Genomic DNA, 12,957 nt, shown 5'->3' with positions numbered 1-12,957 from the left:
CATGTAAAGGACTTCTAAAAGGGGCTGGGGCTGGGGTGAGGTACACACCAAGGGAATGGCAGCTTCCTCTCAACAGGCCCGTGTACACACCCACACATGGGTGTCATAATGGACATGCACTCTGAGAGCCCTGCACATACACACTCCTACACATGTACCCACATTCCATCACAGGTCACGCGTTCATGTCACACGCAGACACATATAAGATGTATACCCATGCATACAGGCACGTATACACACAGATGCGCTTGTGGACAGCCACCCAGTGCTTTGCTGTGGAACCACCAGGCCTGTCCTGATGTTTCTCAGTCTCTACTGAGGGGAAGCCTGGGGTGTCTCTTCTCCAGGGAGTGGACCCTGATCATCCCAGCCACCCGAGGACTCAGTCGAGACCTCCCTCAGCCTCTGTTGCACATCTTCCTTTGGGAATGGCCATGATGTGGCAGGAGATTGGAGCTGGGGCTGATTCCCCCAGACGTCACCTCCATCCTGTGATTGATGAGCTGAGGCCCGCAGCCCCCTGCTCCCCGCAGTTCCTGCCTCCATTGAGCAGGTGGCGGGGGGCTCCCTCTTCTTACAGCCCTTGTTTTTCTTTAATTAAACATCTGGCTCTCTGTGGCCTGGGAAGCCTCAGACCCTCGTTGACAGTCCCCCCCCCAACCAACCTCTGGCATTGCTGATGGGTTGGAAGGGGGAGAGCTGGGGTTCTGGGGCCCACCTGTCCTCACACTAGTGCAGGGGAATTGGGGATCCAAGAATGCCCTGACCTTGCTGTCCTCACCCCCAGTGCCGCCACGGGAGCCCGTGCTCAGCTGCCGCTCCAACACTTACCCCAAGGGCTTCTACTGCAGCTGGCATCTGCCTGCCCCCACCTACATTCCCAACACCTTCAATGTGACTGTGCTGTGAGTACATGCGCCTGTGACCCGGTTCCAACCCTGACCTTTCCCCTACCCTCGCCCGCCTGCCCTCAGACCAGATCCGAGCTCAGCCCAGCTTTGGGCTTGACCTTCCCCCAACCTCTGCCCCACCTGCCCCTTGATGTTGGTAACAGTGCCTGGGCCTCACCCCTCCCCAGGCACGGCTCCAAAATTATGGTCTGTGAGAAGGACCCAGCCCTCAAGAACCGCTGCCACATCCGCTACATACACCTGTTCTCCACCATCAAATACAAGGTCTCGATAAGTGTCAGCAATGCCCTGGGCCACAACGCCACAGCTATCACCTTCGACGAGTTCACCATTGGTGCGTGGGAACGGGGGGAGGGTCCCTGCTGCTTACTCCAGTGGGAAAGTGTAAGCGGGTGTGTGCCAGAGGTGTATATGTGCATTGGTGGGAGGTTCACATGTGTGCACAAGTACATGTGGCACATATACACATATGCATGGCATGTATATACCTGTGAACATTTGAGTGAATGTCCTTCACCTGCAGGGGCCGAGAGACCTCTCCAGCAGCTCTTCCCATCATCTCTCTGGCTCCTAGAGCATATGAGAGGGGGAGGGGGGACAGGCTGGGCCAGACCCTTGTGCAGCTGCAGCCTCCCCCCCCAACACGCTAATGGCTTCCTTACGGCCTGTGATGAATGAGGTGTCAGAATAGGAGACAGGACTGGGACAGATACCGCCCTCCACACCACCCCCATCCCCGCCAGACCCTCTGCCTGCCCTGCCCCATCCCAGCCAGACCCTCTGCCTGCCCTGCCCCATCCCTGCCAGACCCTCTGCCTGCCCTGCCCCATCCCTGCCAGACCCTCTGCCTGCCCTGCCCCATCCCTGCCAGACCCTCTGCCTGCCCTGCCCCATCCCTGCCAGACCTCATGACTTCTCTTACCTCTAGCCAGACCCAGCCAGACCCTCTGCCTGCCCTGCCCCATCCCTGCCAGACACGCTGCCTGCCCTGCCCCATCCCTGCCAGACCCTCTGCCTGCCCTGCCCCATCCCTGGCAGACCTCATGACTTCTCTTACCTCTAGCCAGACCCAGCCAGACCCTCTGCCTGCCCTGCCCCATCCCTGCCAGACCCACTGCCTGCCCTGCCCCATCCCTGCCAGACCCTCTGCCTGCCCTGCCCCATCCCTGCCAGACCCTCTGCCTGCCCTGCCCCATCCCTGCCAGACCCTCTGCCTGCCCTGCCCCATCCCTGCCAGACCCTCTGCCTGCCCTGCCCCATGCCTGCCAGACCCGCTGCCTGCCCTGCCCCATCCCTGGCAGACCTCATGACTTCTCTTACCTCTAGCCAGACCCAGCCAGACCCTCTGCCTGCCCTGCCCCATCCCTGCCAGACCCACTGCCTGCCCTGCCCCATCCCTGCCAGACCCTCTGCCTGCCCTGCCCCATCCCTGCCAGACCCGCTGCCTGCCCTGCCCCATGCCTACCAGACCCGCTACCTGCCCTGCCCCATCCCTGGCAGACCTCATGACTTCTCTTACCTCTAGCCAGACCCAGCCAGACCCTCTGCTTGCCCCAATACCCCCACCTCATGGCTAGGTCCCCAGCCAGACTGTTTCTATATGAGCTGGCCCTTTAGATGCTGCCATGAGATCCTCAACCTACCTCCAGATCTGCAACACCTGTGGTTTGTCTTTTAACCTTGACACACAGAGCAGCTTTAAACCCAGACTCTTCCAAGGGAAGCCACGTCTCACTTTGGAACTGAGACGCCAGACTCGGGGGAGTGTATGATGCTGGTGCAGGATGGGGGTGATGGTGGCAATGGTGGAGCTATCATATAGGCTTAGTAATTGGATGGGATTGGGCTGGTAGAATGACGTTTGGGATGTTGATATCGTTAGCTAGTGACAGTGACTGTAGTGACAGTCATTGGCGATGACAGGGACGTGAGAGGTAGAAGTAATGAGATGGTGGTTAATGGTAGTTGCCAGACTTGACAACAGAGAAGATGGGTGGCAACCGTGATGATGGTGACAATGGTTGGTGATGTGAGGTGGTGGACATGGTGGCTGGGTTGACGAGGTAGGGTTGTTCCCCAGAGGCTAGTGTGGTAATGAAGCTATGTCTCCTGAACAGTGAAGCCTGACCCTCCAGAAAATGTGGTAGCCCGGCCAGTGCCCAGCAACCCTCGCCGGCTAGAGGTGACGTGGCAGACCCCCTCGACCTGGCCCGACCCCGAGTCCTTTCCTCTCAAGTTCTTTCTGCGCTACCGACCCCTCATCCTGGACCAGTGGCAGCATGTGAGTGCTCTGCCTTGCCCAGACCCCGAGTGCCTAAAGCAGAGCCACCTGGCATGGGAGGCACCCGTGTCCCTGCTGGGAGCTGTTCCAGTGTGAAGCCTGAGGGCAGTCAGAGAGGCTTTCCCAGGGGAGAAGGCGCCAGGTAGGCCTCGGAGCAGGGATGGAGCTGAGGGAGGTGTCCTGATCTAAGGCCCTTAGGGCTTCCCAATGACCCCCCACTAATGCAATGGAAACATGTCTATCTTTGTAGCTCCCCAGGGTTGTGGAGAGAAATTCTGGAAGGGAAATGGCAGGCAGGGCAGGCAGTTTCCTTACCTGTGGCTCTCAGCCCTGATCAGGCATCTCCCTCGTACACTCTGGCCCAGGCTCTGGGCCTGTGCTGGACCCAAGGGCCAGGACAGTTCCTGTCCTCAAGGACTCACAGATAGGCTCAAGGGATCAGAATCAGGCAATGGAGTCAAGTTTGGTTCAGGGTGTGAATTCAGGCCATGACTAGTGTCAGGGCTCCAAAGTCAGATCTAGCTTAGGGGTCAGCTTAAGGTTATGGGTCAGAAGGTGGCATGGGCTAGGAACTCAGCAGTGGACAAGGGGCAGTGTGGAGTCACACTGTGGTCTGGGATGTTGATCAAGCGATGATAGAGAGCCTGGGGAGCAGCCAGGGATTGGGGGCAGACTTGAGATTCTCTTTCCTTGAGAACCCTGGGCCCGTAGGGTTGTGGGAGCTCTATGTGGTCCATGAGGCCTGTGGGCTAGGACCGGAGCTGGGTGGGTGCTCCATGGGGCAACCCAAGCTGGCACCTGGGGGTCAACCTGTATCCCCACTGCATCCACCAGGCTCCAGCCCAATCTCCTCATGCCTCCCTCCTGGCTAGCCTTTAAAGTGCGTAATTCGATTCCAGGGCGCCTGTTGGGGTTGCAGGCCTGGTCCCCACAAAGGCTGCTCACACGCTCACATGTTCCCTGACAGAGTCCGGAGTCCCTCCCGCCTGGCCAGCTGCCCGCGCCTAATGCATTGCTAATAACCAGGGTCTAGTTTCACAAGCCCCCCTCCCCCGCTAACGAGCTACAGGCAGCAGCCCTGCGCGTCGCAGTGCACACGCCTTGCAGTGGACCTGGCATACCGCCCACCACACACACGGGAACATGCACGCACACACGTGGTCCCCAGCAGGACCCATGCTCCATACGTGCCTATGACTAACATGCCAAGACCATGCACTGGCCTGTACCATGGGCAGAGCTGACCCCCACACTGATGTGGGCAGAGCAAAATATGCGTGGCCTATGGCACGTGCTAGCCTTGTTCCATGTTTCATTGGCATTGCGGCTGGCTAGATTTATGGCTCTTTTGAACTTGAGTTTTGCTCTGAACAGAATCTGCTCTCTCTGATCCTTAATCTTGGAGAGGCAGGTGTACGATTGGGAGGGGGTGCAGTGGGGAGAGCAGAGGAAAATGTCACTTGGATTTTCAGGAAGAATGAGAGATACAGGCCAGGAATTGCACCATGAGGTCTGGCAGTGGCTGTCTCTGCATGGACAAGGGGCAGGCAAGTGCTGGGACGTAGCTTGGATTCCCCATGTCTTCTGCACTGGTCCTAACTCAGCAGGGAGACCAGGAGACCCAGGTGAGGTAGTTGTTAGTGACTAGGGAATTCCTGCCAATTGAGGAGCCGTTCCTTAAGGGGATGGATTTAAGGGATCAGTAACAACCTAACAAGAAGTGCCCAGGCCTAGAAGATATGGCTGCCAGGAGGACCTTGGGCTTCTGGGACGTATTCCTAGAGGTATGGTGCCCACCATGAGCCCACCAAGGAGGTGATAATTTGATCTGTTCCCCATGGCTCTCTCCTTTTGGGGAAAAACAGATGTGGAAGTCTAAGGGACGGAATCAGAGGAGGTGCCTGGCAAGACGGAGAAGGAGCTGAAGGATATGGGTCTACTCAGTCAGAGGAGGTCTTTGCAGAGCAAAAGGAAACTAAGGGACCAGAGGTGGAACTGGAGCCCAACTCCAGGAGAGGAGGGTCTTTGGGGCCCCCCGATCTTCCAGGGCTGGGAGTAGGACTTACTACGCTCAGCTCTGGGCCCCAAAACGGCTCTCACTCTGACCCTGACCTTTACCCGTGCCTCTTGCATCAGGGCCACAGACTTGGGGAATTGGAGGGGCTTCCCTCTCCACTTGGACCCAGCTGCACACACACAAATACACGTACACGCGCATGCATGTGCTCACAGCCTGTCAGGTCAGGTAGCCCAGACCCCAGTTTTCTGGAGGGGTTAGATTGGAACAGGGACCAAAAAAGCCCTGAGGCCAGACGTGGCCCAGAGCAGCCCCCTCTTCCGCCCCCACCGGCTGCCCCTGTTTACGAGGCGGCTTAATGAGGCAGCGGGTGCTGCTGAGATGAACCAGAGCCCAGCCTGGGCCTGGGAGGGGCGCCGGACAGGCAGGCCAACCCAGAGTGGGGGGAGACCAGCAGGATAAGGCCGGCTGGGGCGGGGGTGGGGTGGTGATGCCTCCAGGAGGAAATGGAGCAGCTGCTCTGCTGTCCTGCCACCCCAGGAGCTGCCCACAACCCCTTTCCACCTCAGGCAGGGTGATTAACCACACTGAGGGCTTCCGAGGGGGAGGCCCAGCTGGGCCAGGCTGGTGGGTGCACTGGGAATCTGGGAACCCAGGCTCTGAGCTGGAACCCATGGCCATGACAGATGGTTGAAGTCTGGTGCTTACCATGTACCTGAGTCCTCATTATAACCGTGTGAGATAGATTGTTAACACCAATTTACAGATGAAGACCCCAAGGCTTATGGAAGTTAAGTAATTTGGTAACCTAGCTAAGTATGAGATGCAGCTAACATTTGGACTCAGGCAGCCTAGCTCCATGTCTTTGTAACTTTCCCTCTAAACTGCTTCTTGATGGGAGAGGGGTGCATAATACCATTCTTGTTACCTCCAGGCTGGGACTGAGGTCAGGTCTCAGGCTGGGGGTTGTGAGAGAGCTGGGATGACAGCAGAATCCAGACATTGAGCAAAGTCCTCCTTATTCTTCCCTGGGCGTGCTTCCAGTCTCCCTAAAGATTTTCTTACTCTCCTTCAGGAACAGCCTCCCTCCCTCTGGGGTCTCCTCCCTGAGATGTCTTTACTTTCCCACAGGAATACTCTCAATATTCCCTCTCTCCCCCAGGGAAGTCCTCATTCCCTCCAGGGGACAGTGTCTTCACTTTTCTCTCCCCAGAAGTGTTCTCACTTCCTCTGGGGGTGCCTCACTCTTCTGACCCCCAGGGGTCTCCTCCACCCCCATGGTCTGGCTGCAGGTGGAACTGTCGGATGGCACAGCGCACACCATCACAGATGCCTATGCTGGAAAGGAGTACATCATCCAGGTGGCCGCGAAGGACAATGAGATCGGGACCTGGAGTGATTGGAGCGTGGCCGCCCATGCCACGCCCTGGACTGAGGAACCCCGACACCTCACCACCGAGGCCCAGGCCCCGGGTGAGCCCACCCCTGCCCCCTGTGCTCTTGGTCGGCCTGCACTGTTACCTGGCTTTATCCTGCTCCCTCTGACTCCTTGCAGGACTTGGAGCCTCTGTTCAGGGGTCTCCACACTCTGGCTGTCACTCCCTTGTGTCTATCCAGGCCCTGCTGTCCCCGGTCCTTGCTATCTGGACATTCTTGGTAGAGGCCATTGGGTGGAGGGGTCATCTAGGAGCCTTGGGGAAGCAGGATCTGCCTGATGGGGAAGGCAAGGGCTGTCTAATGAGGGAGGGATCACTAGTTTGATACAGGAAGCAGGATTAGTGCTTCTCACGAACCCCCAGATCTGGGTGGGACTCCCGCCCCGGTCCTGCCCTGAGTTTCCCCCATGTTCCCCAGAGACCACGACCAGCACCACCAGCTCACTGGCACCCCCACCCACCACGAAGAGTTGTGACCCCGGGGAGCTGGGCAGCGGCGGAGGACCCTCAGTACCCTTCTTTATCACTGTCCCTGTCATTCTGGCCCTGGCTGCCGCTGCCGCCACTGCCAGCAATCTTCTGATCTGGTACGTTAAGTGAGGTTGGGCGGCAGAGCGGCGCCTGAGGGGACCTCCGTCCCGTCCTCATCCCTCACAGCCCTTCCCTGTCTCTCTAGAGCCCGGCATCCCATGAGGACGTGCCAGCGCACCTGCAGAAGAGAGGGGGCCGGAGCTGGGCCCGCAGAGCCCGGTTTCTATTTTGCACATGGGCAGGAGGACCTTCTGCATTCTCTTCAGACACAATTTGTAGAGACCCCTGCTGGCCCGGGCCTGCCGCCCCCCAGCCCTACCATACTACGCCGGCCCTCCTCCCTCCCTCAGGGAAGGAGGACCATGCAGCTAACCCACCCACCAAAGACCCCCCCCACCTTGCCCCCTTGGGCTGGACCCTCCAATGCCAGCGACTCCCAGGAGCCCTTGGGGGGCCTGAGGGGAGCCCCTCATATCCACAATTTCTCCTCCTGCCCCAGCCTCCTGTCTGTCCCAGGGTCTCTGTTGCCACCATCAGATTATAAGCTCCTGACACTGGTGGGGGGGGCCCAGCCATCCCCCTCCCCCCAGCACCCACACTTTTCAGTCCCCCACCTCTGCTCCTGTTTTGTACGACTCTCCCCTTTCCCTGCTCCTATCCCACAGTATTTAATGCCCTGTCAGTCCCTTCTAGTCTGACTCAGTGGTAACTTGCTGTATTTGAATTTTTTATAGATGTATATACAGGGGTGGGGATAAGGGGGTTCTCATTAAACGTCACCATTTCATGAGTCCTTGGAACAGATCCACTTTGGGAGGGTAAACCTCTTCCAAGGATCCCTCCCCTTCAAGCCTGGAGGAGGAAGAAATCATAGTTGGAGAGAGACAGCTCTCCGTACAGGTAGAGAGACGCAGTTCAGTTCTCAGTAAGATATGTCTGGGGATGAGGCTTTCTACTTCTTTGGCGGGTAGGGCTCCCCGGAGGTTGGGGGCAGAGTTGTAGGGAATGAGGGGTCCCAGTGAGGCAGGTCCCACATGGGGGTGTCCAGTCAGTGTTAGAGGCTGCTGGATCCTGGCACGGCAGAAGCTGGTCAGGGGTCGTCTCCCGAGCTGCCCTCCATGAGTGCCCAGGCCTGGGCTTTACCCCCAGGGGCAGAGATGCAAGAAGGGGAGGAGGCCAGGCTTCACCCTTGGTGTGGTTGTCATTCCTGCCATCTAGGTAACATTGCAGAGATTCTAGCACATCAGGCCTGGAGCTCAGCCAGACCTTAGGGCTCAGAGCACAGAATGGCCTGGGCTTGGGCAGGCAGGAGGCTGCCTGAAGGAGGCCACGTAGAATGTGACTAGGGATCAGGGCTTAGGACTGGAAATGTGGAGTACAAGTTTCATCGCAGGCTGAGATTGCAGTTAGGACTCAGTATGCGCAGGGGAGAGCGGGCTTTGGTTTTACAGGGTGCCCAGTCTTTGGTCCAGCTCTATACCTGCCCGTATCCTTCTAGTGCCCAAACTGGGACTCCAGGATCCCTTTGATTTCTCCTCAGAGGATGGGCCCCTGGCCGCCCTAGGCCTCCTCAAGCCCAGCCCCCACATGTGGAAGCCACCTCGTTGTGGCTTCTTAGCAGAAAATGTCTGGGGCTGGGCTGAGTTTGCAGGCACCTCTGGCTGAGGGGTAGGGACAAAGGATTAGACTAGAGCTCCACCTTGGGAAGTCAGGGGTGGCCTTGCTCTGGGTGGCTGGAACAAGAAGAGAGAAGTGGAGTCAAAGCCATGAATACACTGACCTCGGCACATTCCCCACAACGGGTACTGAGTGCCACAAAGCCACAAATCCCCCCATGTCATACACCCAATTCAAACCCTTTTCCTCAGATCAGGGTCTGAAAATGGACATTCCTTGGTGGTCTCACCGGGCCTACCTGGGATCATGCCCTGAAAGGAGTATTCACAGTCCTCAAGCACTGATGAGTCAGGCCTGGACAGGACGTGGGGCTGGGTGACGGGCTCAGAGTGACGGTGGCTGGCTCTCCTCCAGGCCAGGCACTAGAGAAGAAGGGTGTTTCAGGCAGGAGACCCCAGGGAAAGCAAAGGTCTGGTGTCAGGGTAGAAAGGCCTGTGGCTTTTAAAGCTGAATAGTGCCAGCTATGGCTCCTCGTTCACAGAGGCTCCCAGGATAGATGTCTGTTAAGTGGCTCTGGACCTGCCTCTATAATCTGGACCCCCAGTTCTGCCTTTCTGAGTTGTCCCTGTAAGGTGTCGCTTGGGCATGAACTTGCACTCAGGTCCAGCAGTGGTCAAGGCGACGGGGTCACCAATTCTTGCCACGGACATTGTATTCCTTGGGTGGGTTTGAGCCTCCTCCTTTCCTGTGCTGTCTTTCTGCCTTGAGAGCTTTGGTCAGCCCTGACCCACCCGCCGCCCACCCAGGGCTTGGGCATCAGCAATCTGGCCTCCATTAGCAACATGGGAAAGCAATTATGTGGGGCCTGGGGAGGAGGAGGAGGGGCAGGGGCCTGCTGGGGCCTGGGAGGCTGATGGAGAGGCAGCCTGGGGTACCTCCCTGCCTTAACCCTGAGGGAGACCCAGCTCCTTCCCGAGCCCCAAGGTGGTGAGAGGAGCAGTGTCATTGCCTCTTACAAGAACTGGGCCTGGGCCTTGGGGTGGTCATCCTGTCTTGGGGGTCCTGGCCCTTGACCTCACAGAGCCGGATCGCCTTGGTGGGGCTTGACTATCCGCTGCTGCCTCTGAATGTTGTCCCTCCACATCCGTTATTTCCCACGGTAGTCCTGGGGAGCTAGGGTTAAGTATAGACATCGGTTCTTGGAGCTAAGTCAGAACCTGCAGAATTAAAACACTGCTGATGGGGGCCACCCGGGTGGGTTGGATCCCAGGCCCATTGTGCAGAGCAGCCTGGCCTCAGCTCACTAGTTCTCTTTGCTCCCCCGAAGGTGCTCTGGGGATAGAGACCCTCCTTTACACCCTTTCCTATAATGCTAATTTGCTTATGTCCCCACCATCTTCTCATTGACTCCATTCCTATTTTTTCTGTCTCTGTCCTTTTCTGATCTCTGAATATGCCTTGTCCTGGCCCTATCCTTGTGTTTCTCTACGTCTCTGTCCAATTTCTGTCCACATCTCCATCTCCTATTTCTGTTGCCCTCTGTCTCTCTGGCCATCTCTTTCCCTGTCTCCATCCCTGTCTTTGCCTCTCTGGCCCTCCTCCCTCTCAATCATCCCTTTTCCTGCCTTTCTGTCTCTATCTCCGTGTGTCTATCACCATCTCAGAGTCTTTGTCTCTCTCCGCATGTATCTCCATCCCCATCTCTGTGTCTCTGCCTTTCCCCCTGACTTTGTCAGTCCTTCCCTCTCTTTGCCTCCCTCTGTGTATACCTGCCACGGTCCACACCCCAGCCTGTGATTGCTGTCTCTCTCTGGCATGAGCCAGGGGCTGTCCTGGCTTCTGCTGCCCCCTCTTGGCCACCTGCTTGCCCTTTATTCCTGCTCCGGGGCAGGCGGCTATCGGCGCATACACACCCCCACCTGCCTCCCAGCTGTCAGCCAGGAGAGAGGCCGAGTGGTTGGGAGACACTAGACAGGAATCTCTCCTGGGCAGTGCCTGTCCCTGAGAACGTCCCAGGGCTGGTGAGCTCACTCACTCCCTAGGCTGGAGCTCCAAGGAAGTTCATTCTCACGTAGAGCGCGCAGGATGTTTGGCTCCAATCCCAAGCTCTGCACCCTGTATCTGTGTGCGTTTATGTCTTGGGGTCCACATGTTCACTATGCCCACAGCCCTGAGCTACTGAACCTGGCCAGATAGAGATAGGACCCCCCATGGTAGTACCTGTCTGGGGGCGCAGAGCTAAAGCCCTGGAGGCAGGAAGGGCTGGGTTGTAATCTTCACACCCTTCCCTCTCCTCAGAGGAAGGCAGAGGGGAAGGAAGGGAGTCTGATAAAGCCAGTCTGAGGAGAGAGGCTGGAGGGGACTTATCTGACAGGGCCACCCTGATGGGGAAGGCTAATCTGAAGGGGAGTGGACCTGAGAGGCCCTAATCAGACATGCTTAGTCTGAGGGGAGGCTGGTCCGGGACATGCTACTGAAAAGCTCTGGTTTGGAAGGGCCAGTCTGAGGCCAATCTAGAACGTGTCTGAAGGGTCCAGTCTGAGGAGAGACTGCTCTGAAGGGACATAGGGCTGAGAATAGGGTCACCCATTAGTCCTAGTTTGCCTGGGACTTTCCCAGTTTTAGCGCTGAGTATCTCAAATCCAGGGACACCCCTCAGTCCCAAGCAAACTGGGACAATTGGTCACCGTATTTGTGAAGGCCTTGCCTAACAGCACCCATCTGATGGGAGAGGCCGATATGTGTGCGAGTGTATTTGACCGGGTCTGGTCTGACAATGCCAGTGTGAAGGAAGAGGGTCTTCAAGGCTAGAAGCTTCTTTGGGTAGGATAGTTAGAGCCATTCAGAAGGGCAGTGGCTTGGGGAGTGGCCACCAGGGGGCAGGGCAAGCTCTCAGGAGAATCAGAGGCAAAAGCCCCGGAGAGGGAGCTAAACTGTGCAAAGCGTGCCTGCAATAGCGTGTGTCACTGTGCCATCACGTGCAAGTTTGTGGTGATGGTATACAACCATGCAATTATGTTTTTGAGTGACTAAATGACATCTGTGGTGTGTGAGTGTTTAGCTTGTGATGGACGGTGTGCCAAGTGTGGCTATGGCCGAGGCCTTACCTGTGGCTATAGGGAAGAGAGCAGGAGCATCTTGGGGCCCCAGGACAGGGAGACAGTGTGAGTGAAGCAGTCAATGAAGGTTCCCTGGGAGGGGCTGAGATGGGGAGAAGAGACAGGAATCAGGCTTCCCTAGCTGTGCCTGCCCCTGCCCACCATAGTATTCCCTGAGAGTCCAAATACAAGAGCTAAGTGTTTTGATCACACCCAGGGGCATCCCCCAGGCCAGTCTGCATGCTTAGGCCCTGCCTACCCTCCTGTCCAGCTCTCTCCTCCTGCTCCCTTCAGCTGGCACTCCTCCAGCTGGACACCACCGCCTCCGCCCTGCCCTGTTTCGCTCTCAGTGTTCCTATCAGTCCTACTCCCATGCCTTGGTTCATGCTATGCCCTGCCTGCATGCTCTCCTATGAAGCATTTGAGGTTCCTCTGATGCTGCCTCCATGAAACACTTCCTTTGTTCGTTCCCTCTTTACCGTGGACCGAACACCCACTATGTGCTAAGACCTAGTCCTGTCTTACCTCAAGGACTTGAAAGGGCTGGGGGCTGCTGAGATTTTGCCCAGATGATGGGGTCTGAGGGGAGAGGTATGGACAAGGCAAGGCTGAGGATCTCTGGGTTAGGATGGCAAAGTGAAGCCCGCAGACTCACTCTTCCCCATCCGACCCCCAACCAACAAAATGAACAAAAGCCGAAACAAATATGCTGCTTCAAATTCAAGTCCAACCAAACAAGGAAATTCTTTTCCTAAACGTTAAAATGTGATAGCCAAGGAAAGTAACAGAAGGTTTAGGTGCAGTGAGTGAGTGGTATGTCTCCTCATCCTGTGCCCAAAAGTGGCACTAAGAAAAGGTGAGTCAACTAAACACCAAGAGTTCTCACTAATGTCTTATAATCTGAAAGAAGTGGACTGTTGAATAAGTAGCCTTAGGAAAAGACTGTAAAAAACCCTTTGTAAGTAGAAGCCCCTACCTTCTGCCATGAGGCCCCAGGAGAGGCAAGAAGAGCTGCCATGGCTTGGCATCTTCCAAGGCATGGGGCTGAGGTTGGGGGGACAAG

The 12,957-nt window shown here is 56.9% G+C and overlaps 1 protein-coding gene across 2 annotated transcripts in view; it reads left to right on the top strand.

The window, feature by feature from the left end:
• CNTFR (ciliary neurotrophic factor receptor) overlaps nt 1–7,969 on the top strand; it is a 39,034-nt gene extending 31,065 nt beyond the window's left edge. For both annotated transcript variants that reach the window (XM_081067387.1, XM_081067386.1), the window contains exons 5-10: nt 791–908; nt 1,082–1,248; nt 3,032–3,195; nt 6,505–6,685; nt 7,067–7,235; nt 7,325–7,969. In XM_081067387.1, the coding sequence (XP_080923513.1) occupies nt 791–908; nt 1,082–1,248; nt 3,032–3,195; nt 6,505–6,685; nt 7,067–7,235; nt 7,325 (800 nt within the window). In that variant the 3' untranslated portion in view covers nt 7,326–7,969. The remainder of the gene's footprint in view (nt 1–790; nt 909–1,081; nt 1,249–3,031; nt 3,196–6,504; nt 6,686–7,066; nt 7,236–7,324) is intronic.
• Nucleotides 7,970–12,957: the final 4,988 nt, after the last annotated feature.

This window comes from Rhinolophus hipposideros, assembly GCF_964194185.1.
Source record: "Rhinolophus hipposideros genome assembly, chromosome: 11".
NCBI classification, from domain to species: Eukaryota; Metazoa; Chordata; class Mammalia; order Chiroptera; family Rhinolophidae; genus Rhinolophus; species Rhinolophus hipposideros.
The sequence above is the reverse complement of the archived record's forward strand: the minus strand, read 5'-3'. Positions and strand labels throughout refer to the sequence as shown.